Here is a 21,103-nt window from a genome sequence, read left to right on the forward strand (position 1 = left end):
TATATTTCTAACAACATAGGATGTCACTGTAAATAACTGGTGGCATATATACATTAGTAAAGGGACATTTTAACATGAGGAAAGATGAGACTTTTTTCCTTACTTTAAAAAGCTTAGCACAGGCTAGCTTTCATTTTTTTACATACATTTGCACTGTCATAAATATTAAAAGTATTACCAGCCGTTTTTAAAATTGACAGAGGAGAGCAGCAATTAAATGTGTGGAGGTTCGTGTAACAGCGATTTACTTTCTCTTTAGCTGAATAAAGATTTAACAGGGAGAACACCTGGTCTCACAAATACAGAGATGAATTAATTGTCTCTTTTGCAGATAGTAGGGGGAGTTGCTGATGATGAGCAAAGGGCCTGCAGTTTCTGACCATTATACCCCTGCCTGTTTTCTGTGCGCTTGTTTTCTGTGCTGCCCGCAACACAAGCAGTGTGTCAGTCACCTGGCAAACGTACAGCAGGAAAGCCAGCAGTGACTGCTGATGTGCCGGCTCCTGTCCTTCCTGGGGGTGAGGTAGCTCGTTCCCACAGGATTTGGCAACGAGACTTAAGGTTTACATCCTGTGATCACTTTTTTCCTTCCCCTCTGCCCACTCAGTAAGTCACGCTATGAAATGAATAGCAGAATGTACCTAACTTTAAATAAGCAAAATCTGCCTTTTAGAGGGAGAAAGGAACTAAACATCTAAGACACAATCAAATGACAGAGCTCCTAATAGAACAAATAAAGGCTCGTAGGGTCAGTAATGGAGCTGGTTTAGCACCAAGTGTCTTGATGGGACATCTATGGGATCAGGCCATTTCCATCACAGATTTTTTGAAGCTGGGATAGCATTATAAGGCTGCTACTACAGAAATCATACAAATGTAACATTTGACCTATAGTATCATGTGAAATACCTCACCATATTAAAAATTATTAAATAGTTAAATGATTAAATGGATAAAATAGAAGTGTGAATTTAACAGTGTAAGAAATAAACGGGCATAGTTGAGACAGGATTTTTTTATTGGAGGAGTGGGAGGAGCTCAAGGCATTTTTCTCCAAGGTTAGATCTCTCGTATTCGACACTTTCCTTGCTGTTAAAAAGTTAAAGAAGTTTGAATATAGAAGAGAGAGCAAGCAGTGAGTAAGCACTGTGTGTTAAGAGTATTGGATATCAGTAACACCAGACATTTAATTCTCTGTTTACGTTCTGCTGTTCAAACTTCAAGGAACCCCATAACAGCTGATAAGTTTCATGTAACTCTTCAGAGAGCCAAACCGAAGAAAGAAATACAAGTTTATCTACCCTGTCTTTTAAACAGCTCCCTGCCCTAATTGGCAATACTTAGGCAATTTCTGAACTCTTCTTGAAGTTAACAAACGTTTCTTGTTAAAAAATTGCGCCCCAGATCAGCAAAAATACAGAATACAAGAAAGCCGTGGCTGCATACTTGCAGCTCTCAGAGTGCAAATGAAAATCTGCAGCAGATAAAAGTGCACTGTTTTGTTAAACCAGCCTAAAGCCAGCAAAGCTTATACCGGCCTCTGTGGCTAATGGGGCACGGAAGCTGTTGTTTGGAAAATAACTGTGTTGGTTTAAAAACATTACTGCCTCTCTCCCAGAGGATACCACCCACACAATGGAGTCAGCAGACTGAAAACACAGATAATTCTAAGCTGCTTCAGGATAAAGTCCAGTGTTTAAAGCATAAAATGCCAAGGCAGGGTGGGGGCAGCTTGAGTTAAGCCCTTAGACTTTGCACTGAAACAGCTCAGAGACACTTGTGCCTCATTCTGCCACCAGAGCTGGGGCAGGCATCTTTGGCAGGTACAAGGAGACAGGGGCAGTGCTGTCTCAAATAGCCACGGCCGCCTTCTCAGTGCATGTATCTGAGCTCTAAGCACAGCTTCTACCTTGCCCTTTTGGGTACAGGTTCACAGCATTTGGACAAATGGTGAGGACTCAACCACTAAGTCAAATAGCACAGGTGACTGGGAAAGGGAGATGAGAAAGGTTGCGAGGACTAAACACACTGCGTGAGGAATTTCAGATTTAATCCCAAATTTTGTACACCACGTAACCAAATCTGAGGGGAACATTAAACTCATATTTTCTGACTCGGTGTGCTCTGGACAACGAAATTTTGACCAGACTGGGATTAACTCTTAAGTGGTGGGAATGATATGTCTATAGGGAGAAGGCTTTGCTTTTCTGAATCCACTTCCCTTGCATTTCTTTTCCCCTGATAAGAAATGTGTAAGACGTAATGGCATCCTTGATCCATTAACAGTTAAATAAGACAACATGCTTCAGTGACTTAAGCCATTTCTTTTCCTGAGGTCTTTAAAATTCTTCTGCCCTATGGTGATATTGATATTGTGATCTGAGCAAAGAAGCCCTTATCATGCTTTCTTTTTAAACATACAATAGACTTTCATAGCATTGTATGTCTGGATACATACTTCCTAATATAAAGCTGTTTGTAAACCAGACTGGAATGTTATTTTAGGCAAGTCCGCGTATAGCTCCTACACACAGCAACAGCCTGCTTTTGTTTTTAATATTCACTTGTGCTATTGTTTTAAAAGCTTTGGATTTTGGCTTGAAATCCAGGCCACCCTGAATTTAACAGTGAAACTTTCACCGAGTTCAGTCTGATCTGGATTTCAACCTAAATGCCTGACGTTGCTCATGTGGGATGTGGCAAACTCGATCATCAAGTTTTTTATGGCCACAACACATGTTCCTGCTTTTAGACCAATGGAAAGCTACCGAACCTCATCCACCCTCTAAAACAAAAATACAAGCATCTGTTTACAACTTGATTCCAGGAATATGAATTGAATTAGCAGCTGCGAAGTTTGATTTTGTTTACTTACAAATAAATATATGAACAATTCTTGCTTTTCCCAAAGAACGGTGATGTTGTCTGGATTGCTTTTCCTCTCTGTAGTAACTATTTTTAACAGTCTAAACTGCATTGTAATTTGTTTAACACAAATTATTAGCATAGTATTTTTGACATTGTTTTTAAAAAATGCATTTATTTTATTTTTCTTTCTTATGTCTAGTAGACCAGAAAAACATGTTTTGGGTATATGTTTTGCATTTTGTAGACTTTTAATTTATATTGACTATAATACAACATTCTCATAATCATAACCCAAGGCACAACCTATAGAAAATGAAAATTCTGAATATGAATGTTTTCATCCTACTGGTGACATTCAGTGAATTTTCAAACTAGCATAAAATGTTGAAAGACTGGTGTCTTCCCCTAAAGTAGGAGAAAAAACCATGACAGTGTAGTAACTGTGAACTGAAGCTTTCTAAAACAAGGAGCAAGAAAATTGTTGCTTGATTTGAGAGGTACCATCCCATCTCTGGGGTAAATATCCAATAGTTCTTCCATACAAACAGTAAACACATATGGAGGATGAGACAGAATTAGAACAAGACTAGGAAGTCCCATCAAACCTGACCTTGAGCACCTCCAAGGATGGGGCATCAACAACTTCCCTGTGCAACCTGTTCCAGAGTCTCACCACGCTCATAGTGAAAATTTCTTCTTAATATCTAATCTAAATCTACCCTCTTCCAGTTTGAAACCATTACCCTTTGGCCTATTGTTATATGCCCTTGTAAAAAATCCCTCTCCAGCTTTCCCGTAGGCCCCTTTAGGTACTGGAAGGGGCTATAAAGTCTGCCTGGAGCCTTCTCTTCTCCAGGCTGAGCAAGCCCAACTCTCTCAGCCTGTCCTCACAGCAGAGGGGCTCCAGCCCTCTGAGCATCTTCGTGGCCCTTCTCTGAACCTGCTCCATGAGATCCATGTCCTTCCTGTGGACTGGAAGTATCTGAGGGCCACTATAAGGCCTGGTATCTATATATCAGGAAGAAATTCTTTCCCGTGAGGGTGGTGAGACACTGGAACAGGTTGCCCAGAGAAGCTGTGGATGCCCCATCCCTGGAGGTGTTCAAGGCCAGGCTGGATGGGGCTTTGAGCAACCTGGTCTGGTGGGAGGTGTCCCTGCCCATGGCAGGGGGGTTGGAACTGGATGATCCTTAAGGTCCCTTCCAACTCGAATCATTCTATGACTCTGGGATCTTGCACTTGAACGCGATCTCTGAGAAGTGGCGCACAGAGGGCAGCTGAAGATCTACATTAGCTTGTTTTGATGGCAAATACTCATCTGAGCAAGGCGTGTTTGAAGGCAGCGGCAAAATACAGCGGCTAAAAGTGTGAAGTGGCAGCGGGAAGGCCGCCCGCCCTCTTACCACAGGGTGGGAGCGCGAGCGCTCCCAAGCCGCCCGCACCTCACATCCCGGCGGCGCCGGCAGGGCTAGGGCCGCCCCGCGGGGCGCGCTGGGGCGGGTAGTTCCGTCCTGGCGCCGCCAGTAGACCGTGTATTGGGGGATGAACTACGTTTCCCAGCGTGCCCCGCGGCGCGAAGGAGGTTATAAAAGGGGCCTGCGCCGGCTTCTGGCTCACACACAGGTGAGCAGGTGCAGGTGGTCGGTAGGTTCTGGGCCCGCTGCGCTGCTCCCTCATGAGACCGCAGGACCCGCCTGAGGACGGCCCGGCCGCCGCGCTGCCGGCGCTGGAGACGCTGAAGCAGCGGGCGTGCGACAGCGTGGAGCTTAACGCGGAGCGGCTGGGCGCGCTGAGCCGCCACATCTGGAGCCGGCCCGAGCTGGCCTACGAGGAGCACCAGGCGCACGACGCCATGACCCGCTTCTTCTCCAGCGGGGAGCTGCCGGGCGCCGCCTGGGCCGTGCAGCCCCGCTATAAGCTGGGCACGGCCTTCCGCGCCGAGTGGGGCACGGCTGCCCCTCAGGGCCCGGGTCCCGGCCCGCTCCGCGTCGCCTTCCTCTGCGAGTACGACGCTTTACCCGGCATCGGCCACGCTTGCGGGCACAACCTCATCGCCGAGGTGGGAGCCGCCGCCGCGCTGGGGCTGAAGGCCGCCCTGGAGAGCCTGCCGCAGCCGGCCCCCCTCGCTGTCCAGGTGAGAGCCCTCCTGAGGTCGGAGGCTGTGGCCCCGGCCCCCCGTGGGTCCCCCGGTCGGCCCCTGAACTCTCTGTGTTCCCGCTGCAGATCACGGTGCTGGGGACGCCGGCGGAGGAGCAAGGAGGGGGCAAAATAGACCTTATCAACGCTGGAGCGTTTGACGGCCTGGATGTGGTTTTTATGGCACACCCCTCGCAAGAAAACGCGGCTTACCTGCCCGATGTGGCCGAGCACGAGTGAGTGAGCAGTGGAAAGGGTTGGCCTTGTTGTTATTCTCCTTTTCCCCCCTCCCTGAGTTGAGCTGCTTGGGAAGGGGCTGAACTTAGGGCCAGGGACTTTTCAGGTGCCCTTCAGACTAAGTATATGCAGTCAGCTAAGGAGCCAGGTCAATGTTCTGGGTATTCTGAGCTGTTCTTCCAAAGTTCAGCATTCAGGATTCATGACTACTCTGAGATAATCTTGCACGTGTCCCCCAAATCCATTCTTTCTTCTGATGTTTTTAGGTGTTTCTTTTTATTGTGAATATCTCATAGATTAAAAAAAAAAAATGTTTTGTTTAAAAACCACCTGTCCTTTAAATTTTAGAATGTGCGCCTGGAGGGTGTCTGATGGATCATAGTTCCTTGCCTTCCTGAGCACTAGATCATGTAGTCCTCTGTATGCATTTTAATCAGTTTTGGAAGTGTTTCAGATTTTCTGTCCCACTTTCGAAAGAGACAGCCAGCTGAGCCAGAACGCTATTTAGATCCCTGTTAACTTCCAGCCTAAATTTAACCATGGCCATTTTATATCTATTAACTTTCACATGAACTTTTTGTTTGATTCAGTGTAGTTCTTGGCTCTCCTTCATGTTTACTTACTATATGTAAGTATGGACAGCAGTCATGCCCTCACTTGGCTCTTTTTTTTTTTTTTTTTTTGCCAGCTAGCCATATAACTCTTCAGAAATTATGCTTTACCTTCTTTTGATTAGCCCTGCTGTTCAGCGTCAGTACTTGTTCATTTGTACTTGAAGTGACTTAACTTGTCTTGAAGTACTGCTTCCTGGATGTGCATAACCAGAATTGTACACGGTACATGAGGTGGAATTTCCTTAGACCTTACTCAGCTGACGCTGGGACCATAGTGTCTTTCTGTCATTTTGGACACAGCTGGCCTGTTTGGGGCTTCCTCTTCAGTCACTTTCAAGCAATCAACTCTTAGACAGATGCTTAGTCTGTAAGTACATGATTTGTTAAAATATTTTTGAGTTTAATTCTATTCTTGCTCTGCCAATCTGCAAGGCCATGCTGTTCTCCCTTTGATAGTATAAACCTCTTCTGTTTTCATAACGTCCCAGCAGTAGTCTATCAGCGGGTTTTGCTTTTACATTTTATGCCACGGTTAGTAGTGATTCTTGATCCCAAGGTCTTACCTTGTAGAGACTCCACTAGTAACCTCCCTCCAGTGTGACACTTTTTTTCCAACTGTTATGTTTGGCTGTCTCCGACTAAATTTTATAGTACTTAAATAACTGGTTTTCCAGCCATTTCTGACTTGTACTGATTGCTGTTTTCATCTTGGTTGTGCTACCTTCCAGCACCTGTGTGCTTGATTTTATTGGCCATTTTGCTTTCGCCAGTGCTGTTCCTGGTGGATAATTTTGCTTTTACAAACTCTTTTACTGAATTTTACAGTAGAAACTGACAACATTGGCAACACCTGGTCTTCCTTGCCTGGCTGGCCCTCTGCTGTATTTTGTCGTGTTTCTGAAGAGTCTTAACTGGTTATTGTTATATCCTTCAAGACTTATCTCAGCTTGGCTTTTGGTTGCTCTACCTTATGATTATATTCATAATCTTCAAGGCGCAGTTTTCAACTTTTGCGATAGCCTTTTGAGTTGGATGCAGTAAGATCTGGAAATCTCCCTTCAGAGATGATGGTCTGCTGTAGGATAAAGTCCTCAATAGCCTTTAAACCTTGAGTATGGAGGAGGCATGGAACTGAAGTACTAAGCCAAAGCAGTTTACTATTTCCAAAAGCTTCAAATATTCAGTTTATCTCATGATTTATATAATTATGAGATTCCAAAGGCACAGACTGTTTTGATGATTTGTAATTGATCTTTTGGTTGTTTCCAAGAACACAAAATTGCTAGTATTACTGTATCTGCGAACTTTGGAGCTGTCTTGTGCTTGAAGGAAAATTAACATACCGGGATAACTGGTGAATACATACCAAAATTTGCTGATTCCTACTCACTTATCCTTCATCTAATCAGCCTATTTATTGTTGGTGAAATAGGATCCACATTCTTCTGCTAATATTCTTAAACTGGCTTAGGGTTTCGTTATTCACCAAAGTCTGTTGAGTTTTTTCTGAGAGTATGTGACATTTATGTAGCAACAGCAATACAAGAAAGAACATTTTTTTTTAACAAGAAGCACATGTTTCTTGTGGGGGAAAAAAAGATTGCAACATGACTTTCTGCTTTACGCTGCCTTCTCGCCATTTTTTTGAGAATATCCAGGGATCTGTCCTGCCTTCTTTGTGAGTTGATTTGAGGGGTTTTGATCTAATACTTGGGATGTTAATGGATAAGGTTTTTTTATCTTGATTTCATAATGATAATAAATTTTAAATAAAACTCATACTTTACAGAATGGGATGTGTGGTTGTCTTGGGGGATGGAAAAGGCCACAATTAATTTGGATTGCAGGCAGTAGCAGGAGGCATTTTCTGCTGCAACAGTACACTCCATTGTGTCCCTCTTTGCTGTCCAGTATTTACATTCTGGTGTTAACTTACAGCTGTGGTGTGGTTCAGAGTGTGAGGGGTCAGTTTAGGACAAGTGGTGAAGTTGGCATCTGTACAAGACAGAGGGACAAGCAAGTGAGGCTTGTCCTAGCTGGGTAAGAGACAGCTTGTGTGTCTCGGGAGCTCTCTAGTTAAAATCTCTAGTATTGGTAAAAATCCTAATATTTGTGTATTTGATTAGTAGTAATACCTTGTATAGTTATCAGTATTTCATATTTACTTCTCATGTGAAGAGTTTTCATATAATTTGAAATGCTAGATTACTTTGTAAGGCTAATATAAAGGGCTCTCATAAGATGAAGCCAAGCATGATTCTTACTGGATGTGTTGGAGGCTAACCTTCCTTGTGGCAAGCCCTTCTACCAGAATTTTTGAGGTGTACAGGGAAAGAATATCCTTGCTGTAGCATGGTAATGTGTATTTTATACTAGGCTATGCCTTTACTGCACTGCTAAAACTTGACTTTTGTTATTTAGACATGGCTTGTATGTGATCTTAGCAATGTGCTTTTGCTGACTTACGTACTGTACACATTTTATTGAAGTTTGACAAGAATTAGGACAATCAACCTCTAATTTTGAATCAGAGAAAAGGGTTTGTTATCCTCTATTTGAGAAGAATGCCAGTAATGTCAAGTCTCAGAACAGTCAGGAGGTATAAAAAAAGTGTTGGAGACGTTTAATTACTATGTGAAGCCTGTACTTCTCAGGAAAAGGCTGTATAGTGATATGTTACTGGTAGCTCTTTTGTCTGACGGTCTTGATATTTTTTTGTTTCATTGGTTTTCTAGAAATCTTTCAGCACCTTCCTGCACTCAGAGATAGTTCAACTTTGCAACAGTGTAGTGCCAGGTAAATTGTTTAGTGTTCTGCACAAAAATAACAAGCATTTGTGTGAACAAAAGGAACTTTTTATTTTAGAGGTTTTTTCAGCGAATGAAAAACAAATAAGCAATGCCTTTTATTTCCTAGTGTGACTGTGAAATACTATGGAAAAGCTTCTCATGCTGCTGCTTATCCTTGGGAAGGAGTTAATGCATTAGATGCTGCTGTTCTTGCATACAACAATCTGTCTGTTTTAAGACAGCAAATGAAACCGACCTGGAGAGTTCATGGTGAGATCTTCATTAAATTTAATGTACAGCGAGTAAGAGTTTAGGCTGTTGAAATACTAACTTAAAAAATCCCACAATTTAAAATACTGCATTGTTGCACTAAATTAGTATAGTCACTTCAAATATTATAAAATAGCACCATTTCATTTAAATAGTTTGTGTATAATCTTTAAAATCATGTCAGTGTCCAGAACTAACTTCTGAAAATAGGCTTATGGGTCAGATTCAAGAGAGGACACCAGTACCTCGGTAGAGGCTGGGCAAATTTTAAGTCTTTGCACTTGAAGTTACAGTTCAGAAAGGGAAAAAGAACAAAAGTGAAGTTTATTTGCTGAACTTCAAAAAAGAAAGTGATGGGAGAAGCCTGTAGTTCTGGTTAGTAGCCCAATCAACTAGATGTGCATTGGATCCTAATATTTAATATCTAGTAGACCTTGAAATAGAAAAGGTCAATTTGCAGTAAGACATGTTAACCATTAAGCTTGATTTGTACTCCTTCAACATCATCTATTTCTTTTTTTGTACAGTGAGAAAGTTTTAGAAGTTGAGATGGAAGCTGCCCTTTAGCTATAAACCCAAGTTTTCCATATTACACCCAACACAACTTTTTCCAAGTTGAAATTAAGAAACTTTGCCGTTTTTACAGAACTTAGGAACATAGAACTGTTTACTTGGAAAACTTGTTAAGAACTTAAAACACTTCCAGAAGTTCTGAGCTAATGATTATTATATGTCTTGGCTGCTTGCGCTATATAATATATGTGTGTATTTCTCTCCAGGATATCTGGATAGAGTCTGGAACCCCTAACGCTTTTGCCTGTAGATGAAGATGTTTGCAGTTCTGCTACGCAGCACACCCAAACGAATTTCAGACAGCGGGCATACCCTTAGTTCTCTGTCTTATTGCTCTGTAGGAAGCAAGGCACTTGATGAGTTTTGGTGTCCAAAACTCATGTGTTGCAGGTTTAAGACTGGAGGTGTCTAAGCCACCTATTGGATCTAAGCCTAAATCCTTAAATACTACTTTTTTGGTGGTTTCTAAAGGCTACATGGGTAATGTAAGAAAAAACCCCTAAGTATCTAAACAGGCCTCCTAGAGGTAACACTTCCCGAACCACAGCAAAACTGAAATTACTCTGTTGATACAAGTGCTGTCATAAACCTGGTTTTCAAACTGGAAATATTTAAAATACCTTTGGGAAAGTATAAGCAGCCGGAATGAGATTCACTTTTAGGAATGCTTTCTTTACAACAGTGTGTTGGAGGTCTTGTGTCACAGGCTTGGAGTGACAGCTATGGCTGACTTAACCATCCTAAAAGTCTTAATGTTAACCCACTAACAAGAACTGAAATGGTTTCCATTACTTGAAGTCTAGAATTTCTAAGCAATATTTTTTTGTATTTGAACAATGTTGGTTTGAGTCTGTCTAATATTTGATAAGTTTGTTTCTTCCCTGCTTATGAGTGGAGTAAATGTTCCCTGCTTGAAAAATAGGAATGTGGATATTTTTTTTCTGTTCAAGAAATTGTATTAAACAGGCTGTGAAAAAAAGTTCCATCTAGAAGCAGGGCAAACTGGGTGCTATTGGTAGTGTGCAGGCAGCCTTACTTTTAAGCTAGATCTGCTGTCCAGGCCATATTACAGTTGCTTTGAAATTTGAGTGTAGGCATACTCTTAGACTCTATCCAGTGCCATTTACAAATGTGTTGGAAGACAAATGAGAGCTCACTAAGCTGCTTCTTTTGAGAATACTTACTTGATTCTTTTCTGTGATGTCTGTTCCTCTCATCTGAGCTGTTCCTTTTGTTATGGGCTAGTACTGATAGTGGTTTAATTCAGCACTCTGTTTACTTCGACTGTATTCAAGACTGGAAAGGTTTTACTTGAGAGGGGAGTTCATAGTCTTAATATGCACCAAAAAGTAAAGATTTATTGCCTGTTTGCATCCTGATAGTGCTGTCTTTTCAGGCCTCAGTCAGTAACTTTGTGCAGTATTTCCGCTTAAGGTAGATAATTTCTCAGGTTCTACAGAAAACAATTCTTATTCCACATACATAAATTGAGGATAGGAGGCCAGGGAAACAAGCAGCCTGTTGAAAGCAATGAGCTGTTAATGCATTGAAATCTAATGTAGAATTAAGGTCTACAATGGGGTTTTTTTTGTTGAAATATGTACGTTAGGGTTTTTTATGGTAATGCCTCTGATCCATAGTTGAAAACTACCTAGTTGTCACACTTTTCCTTAAGGGAAAAAGTTGTCGCACTTTTCCTTTTCAACTCAAAGTTCACTCTTGAATAAAACTGTACCTATAGTATACACCCCAATATGTCTGAAGAATTAGTATGATGAATCTAATGAACTCTCCGTACAACTCACTCATTATTCCAGTATTGCTGAGAAATGCAATTTAATCAATTTCTCTCCAAGCTGGTAAAACAAGTGGGAAACGTTCTAGTTGAGGGGACCTTTAGAAGTTGGGCTACAAGATAGCCTTTATAACATTTTTTTTTTTCCTTTTCCAATGGCAGCCAAATTGCTTTATGACTCTGATGCATTGAATTTCAGGGGATTAGTTCCAAATGCTAGTTTGGTTTGTCTTTAGGTTTATAACAGATAGCAAAAGAATGTAATGAAATTGTGCTAAAAAAACCATGTACATGTTCCACTTAATCTATGTGATGAAGAAACTTTGTCCGTGTACTGTATTTTTGACATTCTTTGTATGTTTCATGCTCAGCTGATGTTTTGATGGGGTTTGTTTATGTATTTGGTTCTTGAGCAAGGAGTTTCATGACAGGTCTGAAGATGCCAAGTATTTATATTTTAAGATTGGTAACATGATTTTCCCTTTCTGCAGGTGTAATAAAAAATGGTGGTGTGAAACCTAACATCATTCCTTCTTACACTGAACTAGAGTTTTACTTGCGCGCCCCTTCAATGAGAGATCTTTCTGTTCTGACAGAGAAGGTTGAGAACTGCTTCAAATCTGCAGCGCTGGCCACAGGATGCAAAGTAAGAATCTATTCATGGTCATGTGTTTCTATTACACTGGAGATAAAGTAGGGCAGAATAGGAAATCCAGGCTTACAGCATTTGTCTGCATGGTGTTTACCTGAAAGAAATCAAAATGTCAGTGATACTGTTTGCTATTCTATTGCTTTGTGTCCTGAAAGAAAGCTTTATTTTATAAATAGAATGCCACAGAATCATAGAATAACCCAGACTGAAAGAGACCTCCAGAGGTCATCTACTCTGACCCTCTGTTCAGAGCAGGACCAGTGAGAGGGGATTGCCCAGTGCCATGTGGACTTCTGAGTATCTCCAAGGATGAAATTCTGCAACCTGTCTCAGCAGTGCTCTACCCCCATCATGGTGAACAAGGGTTTTCCTGATAGTTATACTGTGATGAGTGAGCACTGGAACAGATTGCCTGGAGAGATTGTGGTGTTTCCATCCTTGGAGATACTCAAAAGCTGCCTTGATGTGGTTCTGGGCAACCAGCTCTAGGTGATCCTGCTTGAGCAGGGGAGTTGGAGAAGACGACCTCCAGAGATGCTTTCTGACATCAACCAACTTCTGTGATTCTTTTGTATCTAATAGGAATTTACTTTGTTGCCTCTCATCATAGCACTGGGCATCTCTGAGAAGTCTGGTTCTGTCTTCTCTCCATCCTCCCCATCTGGCAGCTGTAGACAGCTTAACCTTCTTCTCTGAAGGCTCAACAAACCAAGTTTTTTCAGCCTTTCCTTGTATCTCATGTTTTCCAGTACCCTAATCATCTTGATGGCCTTCCCCTGGACTTGCTCTAGTCTTGAGTTCGGGACGCAGTACACCAGATGTAGTCTCACAGCAGTTGTCTACATCAATAATAAAGATATTAAAGCAGTAAAGGCACCAGTATTGATTGCAGATGGATGCTACAAGTAACAGGCAGCAATTTGGATTTTTGTGCCACTGATCATAATGCTTTGAGCCGGAATGTCTTCTGTGTTCACTGAGCCAGACCTGTCATCATGAAAAGCTAAGCTTGGTCATGCACCATCTGCTCTTCCACGAATCTATGCTGGATAGTCACAATTGCCTTGTGATTTGTGTGCCTGGATGTGGGTCTTAGGAGGATTTATTTGCTCTATAATCTCCCCAGGAGCTTGAGGGTGGGATGGTCTGAACAGTCTGTACTTTCTAAGATCCTCCTCCTGGCCCTTCAAGATGGATGGGACCTTTAGCTCTTTTTTTGGTGAACTGGAGCATCCCTGTGCTTCCTTTGTCCCATTAAACAGCAGGCAGCAACCAGATGTGAAAAATCGAGTGATTTTTTTGATTAGCGTTCTTCTTACTTTTTTTTTGCTTTCAGTAAGTGGCAGTGTCTCTCCTGTAGCTGGTTCCAGCAATGTCATTACCTTGCGAAGTATTGCTAAGATACTGAGTGGTTCTACCTGCTCTGTAGTTACAGGTCAAAGGCTAGCACAGCTGTGAAAAGAATGTCTATGTTCATCAGAACAGATAGGTATAGTGTGTATGAATGTGAGCCAGTGAGTTTTAAGGTCTATTTGAGGCATTAGGTGCTGTTTTTCTGGTATGGCCCCTCCACTCTAATTAGAAAAGGATTTCATAAAGTGTGCTTTATGCAGAATGAAAGTTAAGATCTCTTTTGAAATTTGACATTGGTATGTTTTTTCATTTGTTTTCAAATTTATTGCCTGTGTGAAACCATTTCATGAATGGGGCTGTCGTTACTGGAAGTGTTCTGAACAAAACCAGTAAAATAGAATTTGGTGAAAGACTGAATTGTTTTCTACATAGTTTAATAGTACCTGCAGTGGAAATCATTAGAAGCTGTTACTGGAAATGCTTGCTTACTATTTTGGAGATGTGCTCTGTGAAATCCACGTGTCTGGAATTTGCCTGTCTAGCGCAAGCTTGACAGAACACCAGCTGTGTTTTGATCAAGGCTAATATTTGGCAGAATGCTATGTTTTTGAAAGAGACTTAGCAATTATGTCTGTTTTGACACGGGGTTGATGTATGGACGTGTATTTAACTTTTCCGGGCTTTAAATTGTTTACGCTAAACTGGCTTAGGTTGGTGAAAAATTTCTAATCATTTGGGTGTTTTTGTCTAGGTGGAAATAAAAGGTGGTGAAAATGATTACTACAATGTGCTTCCAAATAAGAGCCTGCAGAAAGCTTACCAGGAGAATGGGAAGAAGCTCGGAATAGAGTTTATATCAGAAGACGCTATCTTGAATGGTTTGTCAGGTAACTCGATCAGTGGTGTTTTTTTCGTTATGACTTAAGCTTAGATTGATCAAGTGTGTAAAATAATGGGATAGAGGTAGGTTAAACATAGTCTGGTCAGAAGAAAAAAAGCCAAATTAGAAAAATTGAGGCTTTGTAAAAGGGTCGTCCTTCTGGCCTGTGTTTCTGTATTTGTTGTAGAAGCTGAGAAATTTTCCCAACAGGTATGAAAAGCACTGATCGTTTTCTGATAATATTTCTGAAAATATTTCAAGTAGGAAACAGTTTGGTTGGAGAGGAGGATGGAAGGATGGAAAGATAAGAATTGTCTTGCTGAGAACATGAAGACGTGGAATGAATTGTGGCTCATTCTGTTGTTTTGAATTACAGAATCCTGGTTTATGCTATGAATGAAGATGAGATTTATTTTTTAGGAACCTTGCTTAACAATATTTTCCAAGTTTGCATGGAAACAAGTGTACTAGCATCTAACTAATATTCTAGAGGGAGTTTTTGAAGAGATTTTTAAATGGAAGTTTAAGCATCTCATAACCTTAATTTAAACCTCTTTCCATTAACAGGTAATACTGTGCCTCTAATTTTAGTTCACGAGTTCAACAGATTAGTTTTCCAAAGGATGCCGTTCCAGTAGATGTTCACTTCTGGGTCTTGACTATGTCTCAAACTATTTCACTTTCTTGTCTCTCAGAGCTATACTAATAGGAATGTGAATTCTTGAATACTCAGGTGGGTTTTTCATTACCCTTAACAGGTGGGGTTTTTTTCACCCGAATCTTTCTACAGGAGCTCTGTTCAAGTCTTATAATTGCTGCTGATACTTCATAGCCTTCACTACTGATCATAACTGTATATATAAATATTTTTATTCCACTTGTGAAAGGTTTTTCCCTTTGTTGAGAAAGAAAGATTGTTTTCAGTAAAAAAATGTTATTCCAATTAGTTTGATTGTAGTACTGATCTCTATATTAAATACAGATTATCGTTGAATAGTTGAGATCTTAGTATTTGGCGATAGATTTCTCCAAAATTTCATTTGCGTGGGGGAGACAGCATATCTAATGGTATTCTGGTTGGTTTTTTTCTTATTTCTTACTTCCCTTCCAAATTAAGGCAACAGTAGCATATTTTTCTCTAATTGATTCATTGTCTTGGGTTTAAAAACAAATTATAGCTAAAGGCAGATTTCTTTTTTCTTTATTCAGTGTGGTACAAGTAAGACTTACTACATTGCTCATTTAGCCTAAGAAGGGTGCTGAGGAACCTCATTTTAGAATGTTTACTGCAGTGAAACTTCCTGGAGCTTGGTGCTGCTTCCCGCAAACCATTGTATTAAGTGTGAAGATCATGAATAGTGGTCATCATGCTGGTTCAGAGGACTTTGAATTAACTTAGTAGAAACACCTAGTTCTAATAGTGCTTTCTATGCAAGTTACATGGTATGCTAAATGTTAAAAATTAACTCTTGCTTAAACTGAAACTATCCATATGCCTCTCCTGTCCTTAAATTGCCTATCGAATGTCAAAATGTGCTTGAGCAGTCATGTTTTCATTGCACACTGCAGTAGGCCTTACTGAATTTTCTTTCCACAGCTGCTTCTCTGAATTTTTTTGCAGTGGGGATTCAGGAGTTGATGACAAAGCCCAGTCTCCAGAGACATAGTGGAATTTTGTATGCTGCCCTTTTTGGGACGGGTGGAGTGGTTTGTCTCGTCTTTTTCAAGACCTCTATTTCTGTTTAGTTTTCATACGGTTTTCAATGTTTTCTTTTAGGATATCAGTTTCTTCTGTTGAAAGGGAAGGAAGATAGCTCAGTTGCTTCTCCATGTCTGTGCAGCAGAAAAGTCGTTAACAGATGAGCGTACTCGCTGCCACCTCTACCATGGGTATTAGTATCGGTCTGCTTACAGGTATCGCTCTAGGCAGCTAAGCGTTACGAAGAATTCCTTTAGTCCATCGAGTCACACTATTTTGTGTGTGCCTTGTGCACGCTCCACTCCTTTGGCACACAGCTAGAATGGTGTGAAATAACGTGAATCCCAGTTAGCTTTCACCAGGTACTGTGGTACCATGACCTGTTTCTCCTTCTGCTGGTGGGGTACCTCTGCTACAGGATGTCCATCACCTCCCACAGCAGATGGCTTAGTTTAGTGTGCCTTAGTTGAGGCACCCACGCTTGTGGTAACTTACTGTGATATTTTTAGCATTCATGGGGTTTATTGGCTTCCTGCGCACCAGACTGATATAGATAATCATAAGAAGGAGCCAGTATGTTTTGAAAATAGCACTTTTGAAGCTTGGGGGTGTATGTAAATGCTTTCTGGAATCTTTTGCATTTTCCCCTCCATGTTTGTGGTAATACTGGCTTCCATTATGTGTTCAGTGACTTGAAGAGGCTTCAGGATAGTTTTTTGAGAGGCTGGAGCTCCCACTACCTTTCTGTTGAAGACAGTGCACAAGTCTGTATATTGCATTGATAACTGTGCTTCATGGTTCTAGAAGGAAACCTGATCCATACATCTCAAGCATTGTATGGAAACTATCAGAACCCTTGATGTTTTAAACATGCCTTTTAAACATTCTGCTAGGTATGATAGAGGAGAGGAGTTTTTTATGCTTCTAGAAGGAAACTCGATCTCTATGTCTCTAGCAAGCATATAGTTCCAGATGTTTGTATGGGAACTATTGGAATGCCTGATATTTAAACGTGCCACTAGGGGAAGATTGGGCTGTCATATTTTTATTAAAAGCTGCCTGGATTTTGGCTTGGTAAGCTCTCTACCTTAGTAGAAAATGCCAAGTTGAAATCCATTACGTTCAGCAAAAATAACTTGTAAACCGGTAGCAGATTGGATATATATGTAATTTTAAGTGGAATTACATGACTGAGAGTTGGGATTCACTGAAATTGCTAATGCTGCATTTGCTGGGTGAGAGGAGGGGAAAAGGCCAACACAATCTTTCCAGGAGCTCATGTATTAGGACGTAGTAAAGCAAGTTAAGAATTCTGGCTTTCAGTCTGGAGTAGGCAGAACTTGTAGACTTTTGATTTGTCTTTCCAGACCAACCAAAGAATGGATCAATAGTGTAGACTACTGAAAATAAAAATAACTTATTGCTCTGCCAGGTGTTGGAGTTTCTTCAAATGCATACTGAATTTATAGGAAAAGTTGGGGTTTTTTTTGGGACAAGCACTGCAGCTTCCATTTGTCTGTAGGCAGAGCAAATAGCAAGCTAGTCTTGTCCTCTTTGATCGCATAATGTAGGCTCTGTGGACTCCCTTTTAATAACTATAATCTATATTCTTCAATCACTTCATTACTAAGTCTTAAGGCATTAGCAATATCTTGTTTACATAAAGTATCATGGTATGGAGGCTACCTAATGTGTAACAAATAATGCTAAATGTTTGGAACAGTCATTTTATATACCATTGTTAAAGAAAAAAAATTCTTACAACTCTGGCCGGAAAAAAGTTAATTGAGGTCTTAGTTGGTCATCCCTATTTTTCCCTGCTATGAAACAATGCTTCCTCTGGTATCCAAATTTCACAATAACTGGCATGTCGATTTCTCCAGCTTCTAAATGTCACTTTAACAAATACTGAATTTATTGCTTGTTTGGGGGTTGGGGGGGAAAGGCACTCTGGAAGTAGTTGCAGACTCTTGGATGATTTACTATGAAGGATCTACAACTTCTGGATGGTATCCTTAAATAGATAAGGCAGTACTTGGAGATGGGTCCCATCACTAGCTAACATACTGAAAGTGCTAGTCAGGCATGAAAGAATCATCATCAAAATCTGCTGCATTGCTGTCAAGAATATTTTTTGTCTACAGAGCACTAGCGTTTTATCTGAAGTTTAGTTCTGATCTTGTTATTTCAAGGGTGCTTGTACTGTTAAGGTTTCCATAACTGAGAATAATCGAAAAACAAAGGAAAAAAATAGTTGTCTTCAGTCTGTTTTTGTTTGAAGATAGATTGTTCCTACTTCAGAGTCCCCTACCTAATGCTGAATACTTGCAGGCTGGTAGAAAGCGGTAACTGTTGAGACTGGTTCTAAGGGCTGTTGCAGGAAAATAGCTGGACTGCCTAAAGCTCTGAGGTTTGCAGCTTTCACTGTTTCTGAATTAACAGTTTACTGTCAGGAGATGCTTGATAAAAAATAAATGGTAAATGGAATAGGAACATGCTGATACGTCTTCCTTGCAGTCCAGTAAATGATTATTGATCAGAAGCATCAGCATTGATCAGACTATAAGTCTTATGAGGAGAGGCTGAGGGAGCTGAGGGTGTTCAGCCTGGAGAAAAGGAGGCTGAGGGGAGACCACCTCGCTCTCCACAACTCCCTGAAAGGAAGAGGTGGGGGTCGGTCTCTTCTCCCAAGTCACAGGCGACAGGACAAGAGGAAATGGCCTCAAGTTGCACCAGGGGAGGTTCAGATTGGGTATTGGGAAATATTTCTTCACAGAAAGGGTTATCAAACCTTGGAATGGGCTGCCCAGGGAAGTGGTTGAGGCACCATCCCTGGAGGTATTTAAAAGACGGGTTGACATGGTGCTTAGTGACATGGTTTAGTGATGGTTTTTATCAGGGTTAGGTTGATGGTTGGACTAGATGATCTTAAAGGTCCCTTCCAACCTAGACAATTCTACTATTCTATGATTCTAAGCGCACTGGAGAGCAGCATCTGAAGATGGCTAGTTAGGGAAAACATCTCGGTGATGGGAGATTTTTGAATGGATAATGACTCAGTAGAAATGTATTTATTTTAGTATTTGGGGCAAAGGATATTCTGTTTTAGATATGGGCTGGAGATACCTATCATACATTTTCTTACAGCATTCAAAACTCTTCAATGTTTATTCATTAAGAAAACTTCTGTGCTGCTTCTAGGTTCCACGGACTTTGGAAATGTTACGTTTGTAGTCCCTGGGCTTCATCCTTATTTTTATATCGGCTCTGATGCATTGAATCATACTGAGCAGTACACAGAAGCTGCGGGTGAGTGGAAGTGAAAAGTTAGAGATTTATATTTGGAACGATTATGCATGTTCCTGGCCCTACACTACAGCAAATCTAGAAATTATAAATATTTCAAATTAGAGGATTAAGCTTTCGCGTGCTTCTGTGGTACTCAAAGTTTCTGTGTAGTAGGTGTATAAAAGTGTAAGTACTAGATCTGAAAGTGGCTGCATGTGAATACCTGTATAGAAATGGAGTTGCTGTCTTCAAGCATGATGGGATGTGAGCTGAATATGAATCCTGAAACAATTTACTTAGTTAATTGTAGAGTTGCAGAAAAAAGCTGGGAAAATGTAGAATTTCGGGTTTTGTGTTTGAAGTTAAATGTATATGGGAAGAATGACCACTCCTCGTACTAAAAGCCTGACTTAGTGTACCGTCTAGTCGGAAGGAATGAGAAGGATTATCCCTAGCAACATATTCAGAAGAGTTTCTAAACACGAGCCAAAAGATAAAAGTAACTGTTACTCCTAAAGCACAATACTCTGGAAGTGTAATAGAAATAACGGTATAAAACTCTGCATTTTCAAAAAACAAAAATATGAACACTCATTTTCCCATTTACCCCAGTTGCAGATAGTTAAGTACTTCCATGTGAAACTTTGTTTTGAGGAATCAGAAAATAGACATGCTGTGTTCATGCAAATTGATTTTTTTTTTTTAAGAAGCTGTTCTTGCAATTGAAACTTGAAGATTTTTATTTTATAGAAAATGCCTTATGTGGTAAGCTAGTGGTTTGTATCCAGTATTAGTAATCTAACCTGAAATTTGTCTTTTTTTTCTGCAGGGTCACAGAGTGCTCAGTTCTATGCTTTGCGCACAGCAAAAGCTTTGGCAATGACAGCGCTGGATGTCATTTTCAAGCCGAGTCTGCTAGAAGAAGTCAGGGAAGACTTTAGACAGGTGAAGCTAAAAGAGGAGGGACAAATAAATCCAGTGGAACCTAACAAAGAATCTGGCATCGGCGTAGGAGCGTGCGCATCGCACTAAACTTGATTAAACCCCTCTCAGTAGGATTGACTTAATGGAGATGCTGTATTTAAATCCCAGAAGGGGCTGGATAAACACATAGCTGAAGTAATGTTGATGATTTTTTTTTTTTTTTGGACTTTAGGAGAAACAAATAGCATCATTGCTTCCAAAAATGTGCAATTTCACCTAGCTGTAATGTTTGGTGTATTCAATATGGTGATGAATTTCAGAGAGATCTCAAATATGCTGTCTTTAAGTTGCAGTGTTGAATAAATGATAGATCCTTTGTCAGTGATTTTCTGTGTTGCTGAAGTAATCTTCCTTATAGGGGAAATATGGCATTTACATGGAAAATTTTGTTCTAAAATTAGCACTGTTCACTCGGTGATCATAGGCCAAATCTGATCTGTGAAACATTTTTCTCTGGCCAGTCACTTGTTCTTGGGACAAGATAGAGGCTAAAAACCTGAGCTGATTCCACTGGAGAGAAGGGTGTGTGTTTGGAAGGGTGCTTGGTTTTGACAAAAGTAGCTTCTAGCAATGGAAGAGAATGGTTTGTACGGAAGCGTGATCTGTAAAGGTTGGTTTTCCTGAAATGTGTTGATCTTCCTCCTAATAAATTTTGGAGGTGTTGTGGAGAAGTTGTTGATCCAAAAACTGGAAAGCGACTAAATGTTTATTTGTTTAACACATTTAAACTGCTGCAGGAAAATGCATGTGCATCTTTTTTAAGTTCTGCTCTAAGGCAGTACAGGTGTCCACACAAGGTGTTGCACTGCCTGAACTGGTCTGAAGGGTGTGCATAAATTCAGCTAATCCAGTAGAAATCTTTTTCACGAAGATGCAAGCGTGGTACCACGAAGCCGTAAATGAAGGTACCCTTAAGCTGGTTGCATGCAAACCCTTGTCGTAAGCTCTGAGAAGCCTGCCCTGAG

At 40.8% G+C, this 21,103-nt stretch overlaps 1 protein-coding gene across 2 annotated transcripts; it reads left to right on the plus strand.

Moving 5' to 3' along the window:
* Positions 1 to 4,482: 4,482 nt before the first annotated feature.
* PM20D2 (peptidase M20 domain containing 2) lies at positions 4,483 to 20,805 on the plus strand. 2 transcript variants are annotated; one of them, XR_012463317.1, is made up of 8 exons: positions 4,484 to 5,002; positions 5,092 to 5,240; positions 8,772 to 8,914; positions 11,774 to 11,928; positions 14,039 to 14,174; positions 15,945 to 16,081; positions 19,068 to 19,175; positions 19,984 to 20,462. XR_012463317.1 is itself a non-coding variant. In XM_074151083.1 (7 exons), exons 1-7 carry the CDS (start codon positions 4,544 to 4,546, stop codon positions 20,184 to 20,186), a joined length of 1,353 nt encoding a protein of 450 aa, XP_074007184.1. In that variant the 5' UTR covers positions 4,483 to 4,543; the 3' UTR covers positions 20,187 to 20,805. The 2 variants fall into 2 exon arrangements, 1 of the variants encoding a protein (XP_074007184.1); XM_074151083.1 differs by lacking the exon at positions 15,945 to 16,081 and having other exon boundaries at positions 4,483 to 5,002; positions 19,984 to 20,805.
* The last annotated feature ends 298 nt before the right edge of the window (positions 20,806 to 21,103 follow it).

Source organism: Numenius arquata, chromosome 7 (genome assembly GCF_964106895.1).
Source record: "Numenius arquata chromosome 7, bNumArq3.hap1.1, whole genome shotgun sequence".
Taxonomy (NCBI): domain Eukaryota; kingdom Metazoa; phylum Chordata; class Aves; order Charadriiformes; family Scolopacidae; genus Numenius; species Numenius arquata.

Excerpts from the sequence above, each read along its gene's own strand:
- PM20D2 (XM_074151083.1), top strand. The coding sequence starts at position 4,544 with ATGAGACCGCAGGACCCGCCTGAGGACGGCCCGGCCGCCGCGCTGCCG. Across the intron at positions 5,241-8,771 it reads CCCGATGTGGCCGAGCACGA|TGTGACTGTGAAATACTATG; the intron begins GTGAGTGAGCAG and ends TTTATTTCCTAG. Across the intron at positions 14,175-19,067 it reads TATCTTGAATGGTTTGTCAG|GTTCCACGGACTTTGGAAAT; the intron begins GTAACTCGATCA and ends TGCTGCTTCTAG.